The 24,448-nt window shown below is 37.1% G+C and overlaps 1 protein-coding gene across 23 annotated transcripts in view; it reads left to right on the top strand.

Moving 5' to 3' along the window:
- LOC129745373 (plasma membrane calcium-transporting ATPase 1-like) overlaps nucleotides 1–24,448 on the top strand; it is a 139,105-nt gene that overhangs the window by 97,352 nt on the left and 17,305 nt on the right. For 4 of the 23 annotated variants that reach the window (XM_055738425.1, XM_055738427.1, XM_055738422.1 and 1 more), the window contains one exon: nucleotides 885–1,386. The exons of 18 other annotated variants lie outside the window; for them this stretch is intronic. In XM_055738425.1, the coding sequence (XP_055594400.1) occupies nucleotides 885–907 (23 nt within the window). In that variant the 3' untranslated portion in view covers nucleotides 908–1,386. Of the gene's footprint in view, nucleotides 1–884; nucleotides 1,387–20,248; nucleotides 20,335–24,448 lie in introns of those variants that run through there. One more of the 23 variants, XR_008737123.1, reaches the window with a different exon arrangement.

The following is a 24,448-nucleotide window of genomic DNA, read 5'->3' as shown; positions in this document are numbered from 1 at the left end:
TTCGACTTCTTATTCGTTTTCCTGTGTATGGAATTTCCTGTTCTCAAATAACATTTTTCGAGCGACAAGTTTTGGACAAACTAGTCGGTTTGACTTGACGCCGTTTCTAAATCAAAATTATTTTTCTTTGGTCACTAATATGTGCTATAGTTTTTGTACTTCTCAACAATATTCTTTCGAAAATTTATTCTTTTCTGATTTGTTTGATTGTTGTTTAGTTCATGTCCCTTAAAATCCTTTTTTTCAACTTTGTACCACTGCTACTACTATTACTACTACTGTTACTACTACTACCTACCTAGAAAGTTTTTTTTCCAGTGCCCCCCTCCATAATTCCACTCTATTATTACTTTTAGGAACATTTGAATCGCAAACTTTTGAGTTTTTCGTTGTCTACACACAAACACACACACGAACAATGTTTTTGCCCCCCCCAAATGAGATTTTGATTTCGATTGTTGTTTCGTTTAACCACATCTATTAAAACATTATATCGCTATATTTTTTCGTTTCTTCTTTATCGTTTCGTACCCATTCATTCAAACGATTAATCGATTGACTATGTATCTTTTGTATGTATGTTGTTGACATGCAAACGCTGATTTAACACCACTTGTGAAATGCCGCGAGCTGAAGATGTTTTCGTCCGTTACAATTAATTAATTAATAATGATAATAATAAAAAAAAAAAAAAAATAGAGCTGAAAACTTAAGCGAGAGAAGCCATTAATTTATCGTCTTTAAGTGTTTGTTTATAAGTCAAGAAAATGCCTTTGTGTATGTTTAGTTTTTTTTTTTAATTGTTTTATTTTCGGCACCGTAGTATTATTTGCTTATATTTTTTCCTAAAACAAAACTATTATTTTTTCTACCCGAATATGTAGGACTACCAGGATTGACTAACTAGGCTATATATTAGGGTTGTTGTGAGCAGTGCGAAGAAATCTCCAGAGTCACACACTCATTCACAGAAAAAAATTGTAATACAAACACATACCCAAACAACCATCAACCCACGGATCCACTTCGAGAAATAGTCACAAAGACAGACAACCTCACATACACACATACACAGAAGGAGAAATCTGAATGAAAATACCGCTTAACACCAGAGGACCACTTAACTTAGGTTACCTTACTATCGCGTGTGCGCTGTGGACAAAAATCGTTACTCAACAAATGTGAGTGCAATGGAGCGTTCTGACTCGAATGAATTCTACCGTACCGGACACTAAATGAAGTATTATCGCCGGGATCTTCAACCTAAACATCCCCATTGGGCTGCTGATCCTGTTCTGTTTCAATAGAATAGTGTTTTCAATTTAGTAATCTCAAAACGAAAAAAAAACCTAACGAACCTATGCAGTAAATAAATAGAATTACTAATGTTATTGTTTTTTGTTGGAAAATTTTAGTTGAAATAAATTTTTGGTTTTAGTTTGATCTACCTGATTGTTTTGACTCGTAGGGACTGTTGAGACCAACAAGTCTTAACTCAAAACAGCCTTAACAATGTTGTGAACTGAGCTGTTTTAACATTGGTTATCCACGAACTAAGTCTAGATTCTGTGAGTGCAGAGAGTCTATGCGTTCTTGACCAGGAAGATCTTCGTGGCTCCGTCTGATTCCGTCAATTCATGGTCTTTCTGAACCTTATCCTAGTTGGTCATACAGATCTTAATTTGAAAAAAAAAATAACACAAGTAAGTCTTGTTGGTTCTCCAAGAGAGAGGTTGAAATCCCGTGACTACAATCGTTCGTGATGAGACAGATCTTCAAGCCCCCTATTTATGGTCTATCTGAACCCCATCGTTTTTGTCTTATACACCTGCCATTTGGAGAAAAAAGAAATACGAAGGGTACTTTGGGTCTCCACAAGAAAAGTCCGAATTCCAGAACTGAAGAAGGCAATCACCTAATTACTCATGATCAGCCCGAAGTTTTTAGTTCCGTGTTGAATTCCGCAGACTCATGGAATTCCCCCTGTCTTCGTACGATTGAACAAACACTTCTGAAGCCACCTCGAACAAGAACTATTTTTCATACTGTACTGCATGACTTGAAAATATTTTTTGTCAAATCACACAAGAATGTTCTAGGGCCGTTTCACGGTATTTCTCCAATTTACTCGATCCATGGCAACCGTTTTCTAATTTCTTGGACATCCCACATCCGCCAAATAACGCCCCACTTGGTCTAACCACCTCGCTCTTTGCGCCCCTGCTCGTCTCGTTCCTATATGATTCGCAGCGAACACATGTTTCGCAGGACAGTCGGCCGACATTCTCGCAACATGTCCTGGCCAGCGTAGTTTCACGGTGCTTCCATTTGTTTCTTCTGACGGTTACTAGAGGCGCTTCAGATCCCGGAATTCGTTTTTTTTTTACATTTTATTAACATGTCCTTCTCGCTCTTCCGGAGTTCCCGCTTCATTATTGCCCAGTACTGCTCCACCGCAGCTCCGGACAGTTTGGCAGGTTCATGTCCTTTGGAACAAAATGGACAGAATTAGCCTCATACCACTTAAGGACACTTTTAGAAAAGTGGCATGATGCCAAATCTGGCCAAAATAGCGGAGCTTTGTCGTGCTGCTGCAAAAGGCGCTTCTCGAGGCACTCAGATTTGTAGATCTCGCCATTTACTGTGCTTTTTGTCACGAAAGGCTCACTCCTCAGTCCACAAGAGCAACCCAACCACAAGGCCTGCCCAACGAGATATTTGGAGGCGAACTTCTTAAATTTGTCGTCCACATCGAACTTGCTCTTGGCGGTGAAAAACTCCAACCCCGGAATTTGCTTAAAATCGGCTTTTATTTACGTTTCTTCGTCCATCACACAGCAGCCATATTTTGTCAGCATCTTCTCGTAGAGCTTCCGTGCTCCAGTTTTAGCCGTCGATTGTTGCTCCTCATCGCGTTTTGGGAAATTCTGTACCTTTTTTCTTTTCTTTACTTTGTGTCACTCTCTAAAGTGACGGCTAAGAATTCTGTACCTTTTATATATGTAGTCTAGCTACCTTCTTTGCATTCTGGACGTAGCTCTGTGACATGCCGATCTTTTTAGCCAAATCACGGCTTGAGACGTTGGGATTTGCTTTAATCATCCGCTTCACCTTTCAATCCGTATTTTTGCTCTCTGGTCTCTGTTATCTTCCAGCTCCTTTGTCGTGGTCCAACGTCAACCGCTCCTGACACCTTCTGGAATACTCTGGAGACGGCTGAGTGGTGAATGTTCATCATTTTCCCAATTGCCGGTGCGCCAGGTCAGGAAATTACAGGTGTTTGGAAAGAATTTGTTCTCTCGACTCGCGTTGGTTCGCCTCCATTTTCGTTGCATCGAAAAACACGACTTTGAGTTTGACAGCATGTAAACATTACACATCAATGAGAAAGTGTGCAAAATTTGGTTGATTTTTACCCAATGGTAAAAAAGTTATGCCTTGGTGATTTTCGTGTTCGCCCTTTAAAAACGAACACGAAGACAAATAGTGCACTACTGGTAGTGCACCAACAAAATCGAATACGGTATTAGGGAAGTTCCACGGCATTTGCAATAGTTTCTCGTGACCGCCACTAGAGTCGCACCAGATCTTGTGACTCGTTTACAGGTTTGCCAATTGCTAGCTGATGTTCGCAGAAAGCCTTCTTGTGTGATAGTAAACATCCGGTGGAGTTCAATCATCCCTCATCAGTCACTTTTCCTCCGCTCTTTATCTTCAATATCCTTTGAACCTTTTTAAAGCTTCTTTTAGCTCGAAGTCGACTCTCTTCGGAAATCGGGCTTTCTTTCTTCTGATGCTTTGATAATTGTCCAAGATGTTGGTTTTTCTCCATCACGTTTAGAATTCTGCTGTCATATTTTTTCTACTGAATTATGGGTTACTATGATTGATGCTGAATGTGCAGTTTCTTCGGTTTCTTCATTGCTTGTAAAGATACACTCATAAAAATCGGCATTTAAAAGTAAATGATACCTCTTGGTAATACAGCTACTTTAAGAATTCATTCGAGTCGGAACAGTTTTATGACTCCAACTACCGGTTTGTAATCCGGCAACAGACAACGGCTTCGCGATCTTAGACGACGTTACTTTACATATATTTTGTAGATGATGTGTGTGCGTGAGTTTCGCAAAGTGCCAATATCAGTTTGCCAAAACGCTCCTCCCTTGGCTAAGTCCAATTTTATTTTGAAAAAAAAAACTAGTAATCGGACGACCAGCTTGAAGCTGTGTAAATCAACCTAGTTGATAGACTTTGTGAATACTAAGGTGATAATCCCATTAATACACAACACACTTACACACTCACAAAAAGCAAGACACACAAGAAAAAACAAACACACACGATTTTGGATAAGAAAGAAAGATACGAAAATATACACATTTGAAAGCGATTAATGTCAACTCTATCAACTTAGATGAATAAAAACAATAATATGAAGAATAGAGAAACAAAACTTCGCCATAAGAACGATTAAGTAAGGATAGTTATCAGTAACATTGACCAACAACTTAATAAGTGTTAAGATTTAAAAGTGAACTTTTTTTCAAGATATAATAATGTTTGACGATAAACACTAAGAATGAGAGACAACACACTAGTAGAGCTATTTGAATTGATCGTGAACGTTTAAAAAGAAAACTATATAGAGCTAAGTTTTGATGGAAAAAGAAAGATCAAGGAACAAGCACACATAAAGTTTAATTTGTTGACGTTGTTTTTTATTTATTTGTAACATTTTATCTTTCGCCTTTAAGTGATTAACGTATAATAAAAGATTAAAGTAGTTGAGTACTACCAAAAAATAAAACAAAAGCCAGTTTGATTTGTTGTATGGTTAACCCCTCTTTCGGTTTAGTAACAGAAATCCGTATTCTACTCACACGAACTCCCTTTGTTTCCGTTTCTTTGTGTTTTACTATTAGATACGATTTTTTACCCCTCGTTTTTACTCGTAATGTTTTTTTTTAATTTTTTTAAAAAATATTTCTTTCCAAATTCAATGGCAAAACAATCTTGATCAATGAATCCCTTCGAATGGTTCTCCTTCTTTCTCTTTGTTGTACCCTTTATTTTTTTCCATTAAGTATTGCTAATCTCTTTGCCGTGCTTAACGTATATCTTTGATGGTTATGAAACGTGAACAATTTATATCTCACCATTACTGCCTACCACATTGATTGTTCCTTCTTCTCTAATAGATATAGTTCTCTACCGGTTCAATTTCTGTGTTCATCAGTGATTTCATTTTGATAACTTTTTTCTGCCCTATCAAAATAATTTCGAAACAAAAAAAAAGCAAACCGACCTTCTCGCCTTAGGATACTTTTGTGATTTCTAACTTGTCTGTCTAACTTGTCGAGTTTATTGAGATGAGGAAAAAATCAGAGAACCGGCCTTTTTCCATTGATAACCCAACAAAAAGAATAAGCGCATATTGTTGAATCTAGTGAAATCAATTTGAGAGTGACCACCTGTGTGAGCTAAACGCCCGACGATGATTACGATGAAGCTATCTTTGCAATCGAAAGCTAGGATGTGCGTGCATGCATGTGTATATTGTATGTTATTTAGAATGCCAAACCTCTTGTAACTACCTGGAAGGAACGTTGACACTCTACCAAATCACTAAAGAAAAACAGAACAAAAAATATCCACAGATTCGCAACCAACCTAGTCTAATCCAAAAAGCAAAAAAACCTCACTGACTTGCAACTCTCGCAGATGTTTTCTCACACGTTCGTTTTTTGTGACACAAACCACTAATTTTGCCAACAAACAAGCAAAACTTTAATCGAAAACGACAAAAACATATGCAGCAACTAGTAGATTTTGTTTATATTGAATTACATCACACAAAGTGTCAAAGGTGTTTTATACCATCATCCTTTAATATGAAAATGCGCTATTGTTCCACCTAGTCCCACCCCTAGGAATGTGATTTCTTTTTCTCGGTTCACGTATCTCCTACACTCTACTCCTCAATCCCAAGACAAGACTTACCACATGAAAGGCCCTCTTAGTAGCACCCGATGCGCCCTCTGTCCGGTTGCGCTCTAGTATACAGTCTAAAGGTCCTCGAGGTAAACCCTTCTTCTTACTTTACTACCATATACATACTTACACTCATAGCCTAAAGACACCAGCAATCGTTCGGAACTAAAACTGGACTACGAGGGAGAAAAAAAAACTGTTGCACATGTTCCATTCTCATTGCGGTGATGGTGTTGTTGTTGTTGTTGGTGAGGTCGTTCTCGTCCTTCATTGTAAGATTAAGCAGAAGACAATTGCCAGGGCCTTCCGTCCTTTCCTAGCTATGGATGGATGCCACAAAACGGACACCGTGTACGTACAATCGACGGAACACGTGTTCCGACAATTGACGGCCTCGGCCACCATCACTGTCGGAGAGCGTCGGAGTGTGTACGTCGCGATGTGACTGGGTGGGTGCCCCATTTATTTCCAACAGAGATAGGTATCTAACGTAAAACTTGCGATTAGGTGTAACGTCAACTTCCCTCCCCCATTTGTTAGAAAAGCCAAAAAAAAAACAGATCTTGATCAGCGCTTGAAGCATATATACTAGGGCTGTACTGAGTTTATTCTTGAAAATGTTAGGCCGGACTGAAAACTATTGCGTAACGTTTAACGTCTTCCACTATACCCACCAAATACGGGTTGCATGGTTTGGTCACGTTTACTGGAACACGTCCCCCCCCCCCCTCCCCCTTGATTCACCCACAGCAAACAGAAACATTAACGGTGTGGTGTTATGCGAACATCCTCCAATAGGTTAGGCCGGACTAGAAGCCTATAGAGGCTAGGACGCTCTACAAAAACACCTGATAGGTGTCTATAATAGTTGATGGTGTCTTTTTGTTTCTTTCGTTGTTTTCTTCTCATCAATGTTTTCGTTGTTGGAAAAACTTTGATTGAAAACGATGAATCACAACGACGCCGCCGTCGCCGCCACGGAAACGTTTACGCTTCATAAATAATTTAAAGCCTTTCGATTGAAAAATAAGCGAGGTTCTAATCATTATTATCTCCTAATTGGCAAAGCAAAAAAAAAACAAAAGGCTTAATTAGGAATTCTGTTTTGTGAGAATTATTTAAAAGAAATTTGCAGTGAGTTCTGTCGATAAACTTTTTGCATCAAAAGTTACATACATTTTCATAGCTTTTAACGTGGTTTTACCAAGCCAAATCTTACTTAGCGATATTAACTGCAGATATGTAAGAAATCTTCGTTCAATTAGTTAGTTAAACATTTCTTTAAAGTTTGAAACCTGCATCTGGTTTCCTTTAGAGGATTTCAATCAATCCATCATTGGCGCGCGACTGCGTTCAAAACACGTGGCTAGCCACTTATCGATTACAGAGACCCCTGGTAGTCAAATTTGGAAACGGCCTTGAAATATTTCAGGCAGGATTGGAAGTTTGTTTACGTACGGCTTTATTTTCAAAGTTTTGCGTGATAACTTTTGTGAAAAAGTGAATTTAATTCGTGCAACCGTGATAATATTTTGGTAAAAGAATGACGGGCCGTTTTACCGAGGGGAACTTGAACGATTGCCGTAGATAATGTAAGTAGGGATTCCATTATTATCTTCGCCGGTAGCGGTAAACATTTACAAAAAAATTAAAAAATTAAAAATTAAAAAAATTAAAAAAAATTAAAAAAAATTAAAAAAAAAACAAAAAAGAAAAACGTTGGGGTCTGGTATTTTATACGTAGAAAATATGTTCCAAATTTAAGGGACATGTCAACTTTGGGTGGTTTATCGTTCCAGTCTAGCACCTTGGGCCCCGGTCTGATACATATGGTGGGGAGAGTGTCACCAACTGTTTGGAGCAAGAAGCTGTTCGTTCTTTTCACCATTGGTGAGTCGTTATTCCGTCCGTTTGCCATTGAGCGAATGGCTTTGGACGATAGGTGCTTTGCCACGAGGAATCGGAAAGGGAGCTGTCCGCTCTCAGCCATGAGTGAGGGTATCGGGCTCGTGCGAAAAGCAGAGCTTATGAGTCGTACGCAGTTATTGTATAGTGGCTCCAATTTGGTTAGCATAACTTCAGATGCCCTACTTACAAAACCAATGCCGTACAGTATGGATGGTATCAGCCATCCATGCAGGAAACGGAATAGTGATTCGCGGTGGGCGAGACTGGTCTTGTTGGTGAGGATTCGCAGGATGTTGATTTTGTTGATGGCATTTTTTCGAACTTGGTTTAGATGGCATCCGAGCAGGTGACCCCAGATCAACGGTCCTACCACAATTTAATCAACTGGTACAGACCAAATATAACCGCCATCCACATGTCTACACCGACGGGTCCAAAAGGAACTGTGGGAAGGTCGGCTGCGGCATCTACGACGGAGTCTCTCGTAGGAGCCATGGCCTCCCCGAAGCATGTACCGTCTTCAGTGCCGAAGCATTTGCTCTACTTGACGCCACCGAAAGATCGGAGTCTGACTCCGTCATCTTCTCCGACTCTGCAAGCGTCCTATCAGCCATAGCCGCTGGTAACGTCAAACACCCATGGATCTATGCCATTTCCAATAAAGCCCCCCACCGAAACATCACATTTTGCTGGATACCTGGACACACAGGGATACCGGGCAACGAAGTAGCTGATCGCTTAGCATCCGAAGGCACCAACCTCCCATCTTCAATCCACTGCATTCCCCAACCGGACGCAACGCTCCACATGAAGAGCAAAATACTCAACGCCTGGGCCATTGAGTGGTCTGAGAATGTGCAAGCCAAACTTCGGGAAATTAAGAATACAACCGAGACTTGGAATGACCGACCCAGCCCAACAGAAAGGAGAGCACTAACCAGAATCAGGATCGGACATACCCGACTCACTCATCTACACCTTATAACTAAAGACGATCCTCCCACATGTCCATCATGCAACGTTCAAATCACGATCAAACATATACTTACCTCCTGTTCGACATACCAAGCTCTCAGATCATCCTGTTCCTTAACTACATCTCTCCGCCAAATCCTCGCCCCCTGCCCTGACGAGGAGAAAAAATTGATCAGTTTTCTCAAAGCATCGAACCTCATCCACCAACTATAACTGAACACCGAAATCAGAAACACAGAAGTCAAAAGACTACTTGAAACGCTCAACGTCGGGATGAATAAACCTACTTGGTTTAAAATCCCTGAGAATAAAAGAACCAAAAAAAAAAAAAAAAAAAAAATGTTCCAAATTTGAAAATAATCGGATTAGTAGTTTTCAAATGACGATGTCCACGGACTTTAAAAATGTGCTTTCGAGAAAAACGCGTTTGAAATTTCTGCTCTTGCTTTCTTGCAGTATTAGATAGGAGGAGATAAAGGCCTATAACTTCTACAGTTTTGCTTCAATTGACTTGAAAATTTGACACAACATTTGACACAACATAAGAAAATAAAAAAATAAAAAAATCGATTTTTTGAAAGTGTTAGATCCTTCCCCCCCCCCCCCCCCCTTAATTGTATTGCCAAAATTGTACGTATATCATCAGCCAAGCTTATTCATAGAAAGTACACTAAGGTTTTTTTGAACGTGGATTTATTTTGCTCAGTTTTTAACATGATTTCTATTTACACGGTTTTTGCCATAAACGTAGTTATTTTTATACGGTTCTCGCCAATTTACACATTATTTGAGAGAAATATTTTAAGTGTTAACGGCGGATTTAATATCGCCTAAAAAACCTTTGTGCAATAACAAATGTATTTCAAATTTGTTTTAATAGTTTGAAAACTCAAGCAAACTTCCGTCACTAAATATAAAATTGGACAATTGAGTCGAAAATGGTAGTGCATAAAATGCAATTTAACTAAGATTCTGTCGATAGATTGAAAAATTTAATAATTTTGAAGCAACTCAAACAATATTTTATTCATACCAAAGTTTTCTAGAATTGTATTGGTTGAACGTGCTTCAAGAACGTCTAACTGAATAAGAATGTTATTGTAACTTTAGGGCTACTGAGTATTGGCTTATGTAAAATCTGAAAAATTAATGCTTATTCTGAAGAAAAAACGTATTCGAGAAAAATTGTGTATTGTGTTGCTTGTTTTGAGAAAAAAGACGTAGGTATTTGAAATATTTTTTGTGTCGAACTAATGAATTGTAATTGAGAATAAAGTTTGGATTATTCCAGTGTGATTCAGTGGATTTTGTAAAATTTTCCATGAAAAAAGCGGGACATTTTGAGAAAAAAGCGATCCAGCGTTCTCAATTTTATAGGGATAAGAAATGAAAAAATTCCTCAATCTGAATGCATGATCATCATTATCATTTCCGGAACTTTTGCGACGTTAAATCCCGTCTAACTTCGAAAGACTCCCCAGATGTATTTTCCGTCAGTGTTTAGTGTTGGCTTCCTGTATCTGTGGATGCGGAGCTACTTCAGGTTGTCGTCTTCATGGGCAGCCTCTAGATTCAGAGATAATTTATAGAAATGAAACTCTGAAACAATTTTTAAATCAAAGACCTGAATGGACACCCAGTATTCGAAAGGGCTCTGATAAACGTACTGGGGAATGATTCGCGGTACTGCGGAATTAATCCAAAATCAGTTGTTTTCCCTAATGCTGGAAAAAATCTTTTGCAAAATATTGCTAACATGTGAGGAAATTAAACTTTGACAATGTTTTACTTTAAAATAAAAGTTCCACGCGGGACGCTTGCGACCCTTCAAACACTACCAAATAACAACTTATGACCGACTTGCCAAAAAAGTCTGATGAAAAATTGTTTCTACCATTGGTATAGACGGATTTAATAACGGGATTTTTACTTTGTTTATTGAGATGAGCGGAGCATACGTGAATTCCCAGCAAACATTTTTGTAGCTATATTCTTATGCTGTTTGTATATCTTCCATATACATTATGGAATGATCGTATAAAAGTTGGAAAAACTACCTACCAAAGTGCCAACCAATACATACATAAATTTTATTTCTTTCTAAAGCGACGAAAACTAGGGGAACATGCTCTATTATGCGCCACCTAAACGAATCGCTGATTTTCTATGTATTCCACGTACAAATTGTGTTAAAAATGGGTGTAACCGTTGAAGAAAAGTGTTTTCTACAAATTCCTATGATTTTTCATTACTTAAATTGCTATAGTTTCTTCAAAAACATGATTTTTAAAAACCATATTCAAAGCCACAGAACGCAACTGTGTTGCGAATACGCGCCGCTGTGTATCCACTACGCGCCTAGCAGCCGAACACACCCGAGAGCAGCCGAAGACCGAAAACACACCAATACTTACAGAAACTTTGACTGAAAAGAAAATCAAAATGGACTAATAGAAATTTAACAAAAAATGAAAATAGATTATTTGGGCTGAATTAACGCTCAAAATATGGTTTTAGACTTTTTGTTAATTTTCAATGAAAATTGGCCTTTTTGAAAAATTAATGCTATCTTCAGCCTACTACGATTGGCGCGTTATAAAGAGCGCATGGGCCGTGATAGAACATACCCATGAAAAGCATACCTTAGCGAGTTCAGTATGATTTTTTAGCATAAAATCATAATTTAGATTCTCCTCTATCGATGTGTCAGAAAATATTGTCTTATTCGTTTTTCTCTGCTTGGTGACACCTTATTGAAAGTGTTTTGAAATTTAGATCGAAACGAAGAAAAACCTAAATTGTGAAATTATCACGACACAGGGGCATTTTAAGGAAAAATTCATACTTGCCACGACCAATCACAGCATTTAAAACAAATTGGTAATATTTTGCAGGCTTAAAATGTGTCAGATTCTTCAAAACAAGAGTGGCGCGTATTAGCCACATGGGGCGTTATATGAACTTTTCCCCTACACCAGTTTCGCGTTATCCGACACCTTGATCGTACCTATCGGAAGAATGCAAGAAAGCGCAAGATTTAGCTCTCATAGCCTATAACATCAATTATGTATTTGTTCAATTTCTTTTTTTTTTCTTACAAACATAGCCAAAACATGTAAGCATTCTGGAAAATGATACGACTTGCGTCCTTCATTTTTCGTTTCAACGTAGGGTATTCCGGGAAATATGCACCTGCTAAGGGAAATGACACTGTGTTGGTTTTAAAGAATTTTTTCTGCTGCTGTTGGCGACAAATTAAGTGAACCGATTCAATTTTCATCGCACGTTTTGCACTCAAACCCGATCAAAAGTTACAATTATTATGCATTCTTTTGATAATTTAGAACTAAGCAAAGGGGAAGATCGATATATAATTTTTTTTTTTTTTTGCTTGATTAGAGACACTTTAACACTTTCATGTCGTTCGTGTCTAATATATCATTTTGCTAATCGGTCTGTATTCATGGAAAATTGTAGAGAAAACTGTACAGAACGCACCAGTTAAGAACTAACGCCATTAACAGCGCTAAAAATTATGTATGAACCCAATTAAACGTTTACGAGGATTCTGGGATTTATTTTACGTCTTACTAGAGAGAAAAATAACGATAAAAACTCAATTGTGATGATATTTTTGTTGAAAACTTAATCAGTTAGAGAACATACCGTGGGGTAGAACGCCGAAATTAGTAGACAGAACGCATTATACCGGAAGGCTTGTCAGAAATACTTTGACGAAAACTCATTGATTATTAGGGGGAAGTCGTCTATGGCCGGACATCGCCTATGGCCGGACAACATAGTTTTTCGAAAACACAATATCCTAATAATGTTTTAACGCTATGAAAATAAAGTAAATGGTAGCCTGATATGGTGTTAGAAATATGGTAATCCAATCTGAAAAGGTAAACCAATGATAAGCATCTAAAGCTTTTGCCTAGTAGTACGGAGAGGATCGCCTAAACTTTGCATTTGTATTGAGGTCAGTTTTTTCGGCTTGTAAAATTTGAACTGCACATGAACGACATCGTTGATTAGTTATCTTTCGACCACAGTAGATATAAGATAACAAAACGGAAGTTCAATCGAAATATTAGGAAAATGAAAAAAGTGCGATTTCTCTATGACCGGACACCAAATTGTTGTCTATGACCGGACAAGAAAATATTCAAAATGATAGATGTTTTTAATTTGAAACTTTCATTTTTTCATCTCTATAGCACCCCCAAATGGTTAGCAGAAGAATAACGAAACTATTTTGGTCCTCTGAGAAACTTAAGATTTTGCTGTCCGGTCATAGACAATTTTTCTCTTGTTTTTTCGAAACAAATGTTTCATTCTGGTTTGTTAAAAAAAACTTTTATGACTGGCTTCATAGAACGTTCAGTATTGGAAAACATATATTCACAAGACCTGTGCAAGTGAATTCAGCCATTTTGCTACGTTTTTGTGCCATTGGTGACAACTTTGGTGAAGTAATTCGTAGTGTCCGGCCATAGACAACACTTTTGGAAATGAGTGAAAATTTACATGAAATGATTTCTCTTACCGCATGAATATGTTGTAAATTAATTTTTTTCTAATATAGTTAAGTGATTATAATATTGATACTCAAATCAATAGAGGAACTAATATTTACAAAAATCTATTTTTGAAGTTATTGCTTAAAAACCTTAAGTGTCCGGTAGTAGACGACTTCCCCCTACTAAACGTATCGAAAGTTTAGCTTTTTGAAATATACTTTTTGATATCCTTATAGGTAAAAGGCCTTCAAGTAGGCAACGAAATTCAATTTCTTGGCTGATATCGCGGCAAATATTAGTGCACCTTTAAAACTTGAAAAAACGACGAAATTTGATATAATTATGCGTTGTTATCGTAATTTGGAAGTCAGCAAATAAAGAGAATGTCATTTCACTTTGATATTCGATTTTTTTCAAAAGTTAACATCATTCTAAATTTATATAAAACACGTGGTCTGGCACGCATTCTGTTCCAATTTTGATATGATTGTTTTCAGTAAAAAATTGTGAAAATTAAATGTAATATAAAAAATATTTATAATCATCCGAAGGAGCATACGATTGGAAAAAAGAAAAGCTGAAATTTTATTAGACTGCGCTGTCTGGTTTGCCATAAAATCTTAAATATTATTCATGAAAAATTACAAGTTTCATGCAGATTCGGTTTATTCTACTGTTTCTAAGAATTGAAGTCAGCAAATAAAGAGAATGTCATTTCACTTTGATATTTGATTTTTCTCAAAAGTTAACATCATTCTAAATTTATATAAAACACGTGGTCTGGCACGCCGTCTGTCCCAATTTTGATATGATTGTTTTCAGTAAAAAATTGTGAAAATTAAATGTAATATAAAAAATATTTATAATCATCCGAAGGAGCATACGATTGGAAAAAAGAAAAGCTGAAATTTTATTAGACTGCGCTGTCTGGTTTGCCATAAAATCTTAAATATTATTCATGAAAAATTACAAGTTTCATGCAGATTCGGTTTATTCTACTGTTTCTAAGAATTGAAGTCTTTTTTTACGAAATTTTCACCTAAGAAATGATAGAAAAGCTTGTTCTTCGCAACAAAAATGAAGAAAAACATCTTTCGTAGCCATAAGTTGGCCTATTTTCGAAAAATAATACCCCTCTTGTGCGTCGTGTACAGTTTTCCGCTACTTCAATATCTAGAATAAAACACGTTGTTTTGTTTACATTTTACCTCGAGAGGAGGGTGATTTGTTCACATTTAGATGAGGGCATTTTGATTGGATATTTAAAGTTTAATAAATTTTCAATTTAACAGAAAACACAAATTTTACAATAGTTTTTCATCAATTGATAATTTAAATATATTTTTTGAACAACCAACGAAGGCAATGATGAGGATGTCTTAAGCAATCACCTTGGCGTAAAAGCCTGTGATGAAAAGCTAGCTTAAAATTTAATTTGATTGCTTTTCACTTTCAATTGAATATAATGTTTTTTTTTTAATTTAATTACAAGTTATTGATTTTAAGAACACATTTGTGTAAAAAGAATTTCCTAAAAACTTCGCAAATCTTCAAAATCTTTCAAAATATAGTCGTTGGCGTTCTACCCAGAAGGGCATTTTGAGCAGAAGTACCCTAATCTCTGTTAAATAAAACATGCATTGCAGAGATAATCACGGCCAGGATAACCATGTGGTAACGCAAAAGATTTTGGAACATGGGAAGGAATAAAGGGTGTTCCCTACCAAACGCTTGATATGGATAACTTACACTAGTTTCTTTACATTGTTGTGCATTAGTAAAATTATACAATATAAACGTTTGAAATAATAGAAAAGGTTCGATCTCACCAAACGAGTGTTGGTTGTTTTCTATTAGAAATATTTACCTCTAGTCCGGACAGGCTGTCGTTTAGATTTCTTCTGCACTCCGATCCCCAACCAGGTTTCAGCATTCTGAAACAAAGCACAAACCACTCCGGGAACTTCCGCCAGTCACTTATTCAATCATTCACCCCTGTATAGTTCTAAATTTTGTCGAGTTAACTTTAATTTAGGTAATTTTTGGTAGACGAAAACAATAACACGTGCGTCGCCAAAAAGTCATGGCTTACTTCTCGTGATTTATGCATTTGTTCCATTTTAGAACTAATTTGGATAAATCAAGGAACTGAGCATTTCTGAGATAAAGGGGGTTATTCTGCGAGTAGAGTGACGTGACTAACGAAATTTCACTTCTTTATCCTGACTCCAGGAAATGTTTCAGAGAAGAAACGTTAGTATGAATGATCTCCAAAAATCGATCACAGGACATTTGAGCTGAAACTTCTAGCCTAGAGTGGTTTCTGGAGTCGGCACGATGATGTGAAATTTTGCACATCACGTTACGTGACTCTCAGAATAAGCCCTAAAATCTGGGATATTGTGAATTCAGGGAAAACCCCTGGCGATTGGTTCATATGCGATTTGACATCGGATTCCAGCTACCTACTCATATTTCTATGAAACAATCAATTTCGGTAAAGGTTTTCAGATAGATGTATTTTGGTCCATTATCGCAGTTTTTTTTGATGATGTAGTGATGTAGTAAATATGTTTTGATGAAATGAATTTAAAAATGAACAGAAAAAAATGAAACTTGTACAAATAATACATAATGGATGTAAGGCCAAATTCTGCTTCAATTTAGCTTAAAGATTTATTAAAATTATTGTCAAAAATAGGACAAAAATCAATTTGAGCACACGATAGTATTTTGAAAATTATCTGACAGTCAAATTTAAGTTCTCTTTCTTAAAATAATCTCAATGTAGTAATTTAGTATTGTAGTCTTAACTAGGGGCTAAATCGAAATGGTATATCGAGTCTTTTTACTCCAAGAATTGGAAAACCTTCTCAATAATTAAAATATGATAACTGCACTGAACTTTTCAATCTTGAGATCGTCGTATCATGATTGAAATCATCATCCTATTAACATTACAAAATATTTCAAAGCAGGTTTCCTATAAGAATTTGCTAATGCAATGTGTCACAAGACATCTCTCGATAAAGAAAATAATCTTGTAATAACGAATGCTTCTTGGTATTTAAAAGTCCTTATTAAAAGAAGAATATTCAGTATTTCAATCCTACTTGACTTCGGAACATTGTTGCTAGAATTCGTCTCCTTAATTTAGACAGCAACTTAAAAACGTTCCTCTAAGGTCAACAATTTGAAATTACATAATCATCAATTTGTCTTCAAGTTAGTTGGTATATTGTGGATCGCATTTCTCTCATAGGAAATAGAAAAAGCGTTATTGTGTAGAACAATCAGCGGCTGTTGGTTGGATTAAAAATTACAATTCAGTAATCTAGAATTTTGAACGAAAAACTTTTGAATGTGCAAATGTTATAGGTCAAACTGACCATCCAATTTTTTTTTTAATTTTTTGTTGATCTACGTTACAGGACATTTTTTTGTATTTTTCTCAAACAGTTAATTTGAACAAGGTTTTGAACTTTTTAATCAAACATTAGTCTCACATGCCAATCGAATGATCGTATCATATCCTAATTCTTTAAATTAAGTTTGATGCATATGATTTTTGTAAGTCAAAATTGATTTTTAAACTTTCAGTTATTTTATACATGTTCCCATCCCATCTAGACTGGTAAAAGTAGAAATCAGTTCCATAGAAGGTATTCAATAGTTGACCAAGTACTGTGGACCACACATGTAGACTTTAAAAAAAAATCTAGAATCGTTCTTTTCAAAGTCATTGAATTTCTGAACTCTCTAGACTATAGCACTGCCTCGATAGGATTAGCCCATCAGTTTAGCTCATTCAACCAACAACGAAAAAAAAGAATCGTTCTAGTTTCTCCAGCACACGTTCCAAAACTGATTCGAGATGCCATGTTTTTGGGTTGTTTTTGATTTTCATTGGCCAAGCCAGCCAGCGTTCGTCGTCACCACTCAATACCTACAAAAAGCACGAGCCAGCCGCGGAGTTTGCTTCCGGTGAGAAGTGATAAAAGCAAAATCGTAATGAAAAAATAAACGAAACTTCCCCCCTCTCTTGAGGCTTCTCCTCAGTTTAGGCCTGAGTCACCACCGAAAGAGCATAAATAATGCCGGGAAAAGCTAGAAAAGTTCCCATTTGCCCATATTGTATCGCCTGGTTCGCGAAAAACCACCACCCACCCTCTGTGGCTCACACCGCCAGAAACTGCTGCTGCTGCTGCTACTGTCCGAATCGACTTCATCATCATTCACCACCCATTCACTTACTCACCCGCCCAGCCATCCATCTCTCTTTCTATTTCCGTAGAACTATACAGTAGAGAGATCTAGATCGTTTCTGGCGCTCATATCTAGAAAGCCCATATAGAAAATCATCCCCCCTTTCCACATTTTTTCCAGTTCGTGACTCTATACCCTAGTGCTAGTGTGCCTATAGTTACTAGTAGGAAGAAAAAAAAAACTATCAAAAGCGATTTTTTTTCTTCATTTTCGTCCTGCCACATGCCTGGCTATGTTGTGCTCTTTTTAGCATTTTGCCTAAACATAGATTTGATTTTTTTTCTCCTTCTTTTGCACCCGTTGTTGGTTTGTTGGATAGTTCGATCGTTTGCAGCTGGATTTAATTTTTTGTTTTTTCGTTCTCTCTTCATATTCTTCAATATTTAGTATTCGCGTAGCGTAGCTCTTTTGGTTTTTCCATTTGACCTTCAGTTTGGCGGCGATTGAGCCGTTTATAGATTTCGCTATCAATTCTGGCGACATCCTCACACAGACATACACACATGTACACCCAAATATCCACTTAAAAAAAGAATGATGGTGTCCACAAAAGTCCACGGAAACGATTTGTTCGGCGTTCACTTAACTTTAGTAGGTTTAATAAACTAAACTTAAATTTCATCCCTGATGTGGATTTTCATTACTTAATTTAAAAAAAATCACTTTGAAAATGATCTCGTAATCAACCAAAATAGCTCCTTTTTGTGGTTAATGTAAACGTGCATCTCAGAGGCCAATAACTTACCGTCAAGCTTCTGGAAATCATCACTTTTCCAAAACAAATACACTATGTATTCCAATTTGCCTTCTCCCTTGGCCTGAGAAATTCAAAGTTAAGTTTTCATTTAATAATTTTTGTTTAAATGTTAACATATATTTAATGATAAAAATATTATAAAAATCCAGTAAACCAGTAATGACGATTTCAAACTGAAAAATTTAATTTGATTTTCCATCTTTTCAAATGGCACCCCTGGCTCTGCACTGAATGTGGGGTAGGAGCCATCATACCTTAGAAACTAGCTGGCGTGTTTTTCAATATGCGTGTCATTCGATTGTCGTGAAAGTTAGTAAGTATAACAAGGGTTGCCAAAATCTTTTTTTTTAACTCAGAAAACCTTGAATATAAAAATCATTGTAAATTAGGCTTAAAACAAAAAAATAATTGATGACTTTTTTCACGCTTTTTATGCAAAACTAGGCTTAACTAATTTTAATGAACTTTTAATTGACAGTTAACCAAATTATTTCTGACTGTTCCGCAACAGAAAACGGAATGCTCAAATTTTGGCAGGAAAATTCAGTTAGAGTACCAGTAACTCTAACATCGACGACAGTCCAAGGTTCCAGTAACTTCACTGACACCGATAGGGATTTTTTGGAGCTTGGATTTAAAACACACACTGTTCGTTTTTTAGAGCACTTCATGTTCACTTCGGAAACAAACTGATTCTTGACTGGAGCATCAACTCTGTCACACTTGGGAGTTACATTTGTACTGACTCTCCAAGATGTGAAACTACCGATCGAAAAACGTCTTATCTCGAGAAATCGCATAAAGAATCGTTGAAAAGCAAACACTGAAGCAATTTATTAACTGAATCATAAAAATAAATTTGCTGAAGCTTTCAACATCTACAAGTTCTAAAATTGATTTTATTGGTTCAATTTTTGTGGAAAATGGTTCAGTCACGAGGTGAAATGTACCGTTCGATCAAGTTCAGTGCATCACGAGAAGAAATGTATACACGATACTCCGCTTTTACTTTTTTGTTGGAAATTTTTCCAACATGAAGAACACGATTAAACATAACGAACGCCTATAAAATGTGAATAGAATGATTTCCAACTAGGTCAAACAAGTTCATTCTGAAATCTTACTCTTCACATTTAAGGCTTTTGATTTGCAGTGAGCACTTGCTTACATAACATACGAACATTAAACGAAAATTTCGCAACAGAGTATCGCGTTTACTCTTCTCCTGGTGATACACTAAACTAAATCGAAAGATATAATATACCTGAACAAATGCTTAAAAAAATTTTCAAACCGATTGTATAGAATTTAACACCAAAATGTTTTGTAATCAATTTCACGTTTATTTGAAAAAAAAAAAGAATGAATTGAAGGCTGGGAGTCCTTTGCTAGTTTTATCTGTTTTCAATGTAAATTGCTTGGAAATCCAACAAAGGTTCGTCCAACAAAAACGTTCAGTGGTAGATCGTCTAGTTCTGGCTTGATGAACCTTACGTTTTCTGTGCACTTGATTATCATCCTTTCTGGGTTCCTCGCGTTCCGTATATCACCTTCTTCCCGTCGAGCCATCCTTTGTTAGTTGTGAAATCTCGAATGCAACACTTGCGAGTTCTCGTTTCATTCATTGTAGATGATGCTATGATATGTCATTGTTATCGCAAAGCGCTTTTTAAGGAAGGCGAATCCCGAAATTACCCTGTTTAGTTCGAATTTTAGGTTGTCCCATTTAGCGTCTCGTCTGTAGTGAAACATATGTTCATTCCAAATCAAAAAAACAAAAACCGCCCCGTTCAAGCTCCTCACAATTTTTCTTTCTGTCTTCCAGATGACCAGTATTAGAGAGATTGGGGAGCTTACAAACGTTACAAACAAGATACACAAATATCTTTTTCCTGCTTCATTTTCGATACTGTAAGAATTGAATTTGCAATTCTCAAGGCACCTTATGTTTTAGAACTGGTAGTTTGGCAATGAAAATAAACAAAAAAAAAAAACTTTGCTGCTCGGATTCACCCGAACCCATCACCGGTTTTTTTTTCTCGAAACTCACCACAAAACAACCATTTCACCCCAACAAAAAGATCGAACATTATTGAGAGACTGTTTCGTTTAATCCAATAGTTGATGTTACTGTTTAATGTTGTTGTTAGATTAGTTCGTTTTTCGAAAAAAAACTTACTCATTGGATTCATATCTTCATCCATCACCTTAAATAGACAATTCAACCAACATTTATTCCTAGAGTAAGTCCCTCGTTATGGGTGTAGAGTTGTGTTCTAGTTAGTGAAGTTATCAAAATATTAGATTATTTGGATCATTACAGTATCACTAGTTCGTTAGTCATCCCATCAAAAACGATTTTTCTTCCGATTCAACTTCAACAATTTTCGGTTCTCAGCATCATTTTTGTATAGCCTCAATGCATACCAGTTTTTTTTCTAATTTTGTTTAAATTTTTTACGATTGTTTTTTCTCGTTACTGAATTGTTTATTCGTCCCCTTGTTTGTTTTGGAAATTTTCTTCCACCTTTCTGATGCATTTCAAAAATTTTCTTTGTTAAAATTTATGCTCGATCGCGCCCTGCTGTTGTTTTTTTTTCGATGATGAAATTCAACCTTATTGTGCATATATTTACTAGTTTTTGTTTATTTATTCTTAGCTGATTATTTTTTTAATACTGACAAATAACCCTGAAAAATAAAACAGACAAACAAATCGGATTTTATCCACATCTCCCCTAAAGAAATTGAAAGAAAAAAAATATTTTACGCCCTTCCCATCGAATTCGTACAGATAAAAATTGCATCCTCGGAGAACCAATTATGTGCTCTTCTGTTTTAGTGTGTAACCTATGTAAACACTTAACCTCAAAGAGCCCGAACCTAAAAAAAAACAAGCAGAAACAAACTGTATGAATGAACAACACTTCGAAACAAGAAAAACAAACTATACGAAAAAATAAACACAGTAAAGTGTGTAAAATCTGCACTCTAAACCAATTCGGAAAATGATGCAAATTTGAAGTTTCCTTATATTGTACCGCCGTTTCTGTAACACGCACATATTGTGTATATGGTTATTGGTTTCTTTTTTTTTTGTTCTGTTTTGCATTCCGTTGCGTTGCGTTGACTTTTTTGTTGTTGCTGCTTTTTTTGTATTGGTGTTACTATAACTGTTGTTGTTGTTGTTGTTGTTGTTCCAAAGTTGTTTTGAAAATAGAAGTAATCCGAAATTAACGTTTCGAACAACAACCAAACTGTTCAACCACAACCACCTCCTCCATCCTCGTTTTCCCCCCACTTAACCCCGACGACACTACACAACCCCGACGACACAAGCACAGTGAAAATTATTTGTTTCGGCGATGATGGTTTTGTTTTGTGTTCTAGAGATAGTCATTTCTGGTTAAATAGTCTAGCTAGTTGTAACATTTGCCAAACCTGTCGCTTGTACGATTATGCGTTCTTAGATTGTAATACGATTTAATATTATGTTTCGAGATATAACTTATGCACTGGAAATTTAGCAAATCTGAAGAAATGCATTGAGTTTTTTTTCATTTATGGTTTGATTTGTATAGTCTTGTCTAAATGCTACTCATTGTGAACATAATAAAAGAAAACATAATACCTAAAATCATAAAAATATTTTTGGCTACAGTGCCACTTTCATGAAATAACGAGATATTAAGCTAGAATAGTTAATAAGATTTTAGACTGCAGTCATCAGTTGCATCACAAAACTGTACACATTGCAGAATTTAAATTGATAAGATGATATTTATTTTTCAGCGTTATGATACCAATAAGGGTATATAGTCTTTGTTACTGGCCCTTGCCCCTCAACGGCTTAGCTGAAGGGCTGAAGCTGTACAACTAAAAAGGAAGAAGAGGATTATACAAAAATAAAATTCTCAAACAATATCATCCAACAACTGCTTCCGATGTTTTGAACAGAAGTGTAATGTTTATGGCTTGTACAAAAAAAAATTTGTTTATTCAAAAAAATTAAAGTATCTATCTTTTCGAAGTTCAATTTGTAAAAAAGAAGGTAAAAATACTCAGTTAAGATTCCGATCGACCTAGCCCAAATTGACGAGCTTTTCTTTTGACGCCTGCCATCAGATTTTGTAGAGTCACCTTATCCAATTTCTTCGCCGCAGAACGCCAGTTTGCTTTGATCGCTCTCGCTGCCAACAGTTTTTTGGGTCTTTTTATGGTTCTCCTTAGCTATCACCCAATATTTTTCGATTGGGCGAAGTTACGTTGTGTTGGGAAGGTTCCTATCCTTGGGCCCAACCTGAATGTTGTTAGCGGCATACCAATCCATGGCCTTTTTTCCATAATGGCAGGATGCCAAATTCGGCCGAAACAGCACAGACAAGTCATGTTTCTTCAGGAAAGGCAGCAAACGCTTTTTAAGAAACTCTTCCACGCAAACTTCCTCGTTGACGGTCCCGGTTGCAACGAAAATGTCGCTTTTCAAGCCACAAGTGCCACAGGTGTAAAAATTTGTTAGCTTAATGTGAATGAAAAGGGGGCCGGACATTCGGCCGAAGGCCGATAGGCCGAAAGATGTTAGGCCGAAGGTCGCTAGGCCGAATGGGTTGAAAGGCCGACGGATGTTCGGCCGAATAGGACAATAGGCCGAATGCGACATTAGGCCGAAGGTTATTTGGCCGAATATTATTGGTCATTAGGCCATTCGGCCTTGCGACCATTCGGCCTTGCGACCATTCGGCCTTACGACCATTCGGCCTAATGACCATTCGGCCTAATGACCATTCGGCCTTACGACTATTCGGCCTAATGACCATTCGGCCTAATAACCATTCGGCTTTATGACCTTTCGGCTTAGTGATCATTCGGCCGAACATCCTTTCGGCCTAACAGCATTCGGCTGGATAACCGTCGGCCGAATAACCTATTCGGCCTAGTGGCTTTTTCGGCCAGATAGCCCATTCGGCCTAACGTCCATCGGCTGAATGACCTTCGGCTGAATGGCTTTCGGCCTCATGACTTTCGGCCGAATGACCCAGCCTCGAATGAAAATGTGCCACCTTCCGGTAGCAGCATAATACTTTTGTCTAGGAGGCTGTCCGTTGTAGACGATATTCCCGACTTAGTTTTTTGAGACATTTCGAAAGAAGAGGTTTGGATAGTGTTTTAAAACGCTAGCCACCCTTCTGTTCGTCACTGTGGCTTCCGGCTTTCGATTTCCTCCAGCGAAAAAATATCAGGTTGGCCTTGAATAACTTCATGATGATTGTGAATATTTTTGTTATATTCTATCATTCGCTCCGCAGTCAGTCATTTCACAAAGTCGTGACAGTATGAGAAAATGTGAATGGATTTCAAATGCTTAGTTTTTAAGTAAACTCTAAAGCAAATCACCAACATGTGGAATGAAGTTTAAAACAAAGCTACTAACGGGTGTTAAATAAAAAATGAGAATTTGTTCAATCACATATTATCAAATTGTTATTTTTTTTCATCGATTTCAGTATTTTTTATTAAAAACATAATGTATTTTCTTCAAAAAAATGTCAGTGAATGTTCGAGTAAGGGCCGTGGTCTGATGTTCGACGCAACTTTGTCGCGATGCTCTCACAAGAACGTTGTACGGCACTTACGTCCATTTTCCGGATACAATTCCGGATTCTTGTAGTCAATTGCTTCGTGTCCTTGGCCCTCCAATTGTTTTTATACACTAGGGGACTGCGTGAGCCAAAGAAATCCTCTATTGGGCGGCACTGGGGCAAGTTTGTTGGGTTACGATCATTCGGCACGAACAGTATCTTTTTCTCCTCAAGGTACGCCAGCCAGCCAGAACGAATGACGTCCCGCGGTATTTTTTGGTCATCCACCGACACTGTGATTTAACCGTCTCAATCTGCTCCTCCGTGTACTCCGACGACCTCGTCTTCTTCCTGCAGACGATTCCTTCCATCTTGAGGGTAGGATGGATCAATACGTGGGAGCAGCCATATTTCCGACCGGCGTCACGCAGGCTGGTTGCGCCCTT

Source organism: Uranotaenia lowii, chromosome 2 (assembly GCF_029784155.1).
Source record: "Uranotaenia lowii strain MFRU-FL chromosome 2, ASM2978415v1, whole genome shotgun sequence".
In the NCBI taxonomy this organism is placed as follows: domain Eukaryota; kingdom Metazoa; phylum Arthropoda; class Insecta; order Diptera; family Culicidae; genus Uranotaenia; species Uranotaenia lowii.
Note: the sequence above shows the minus strand (reverse complement) of the source record. Positions and strands in the feature narration are given on the sequence as shown.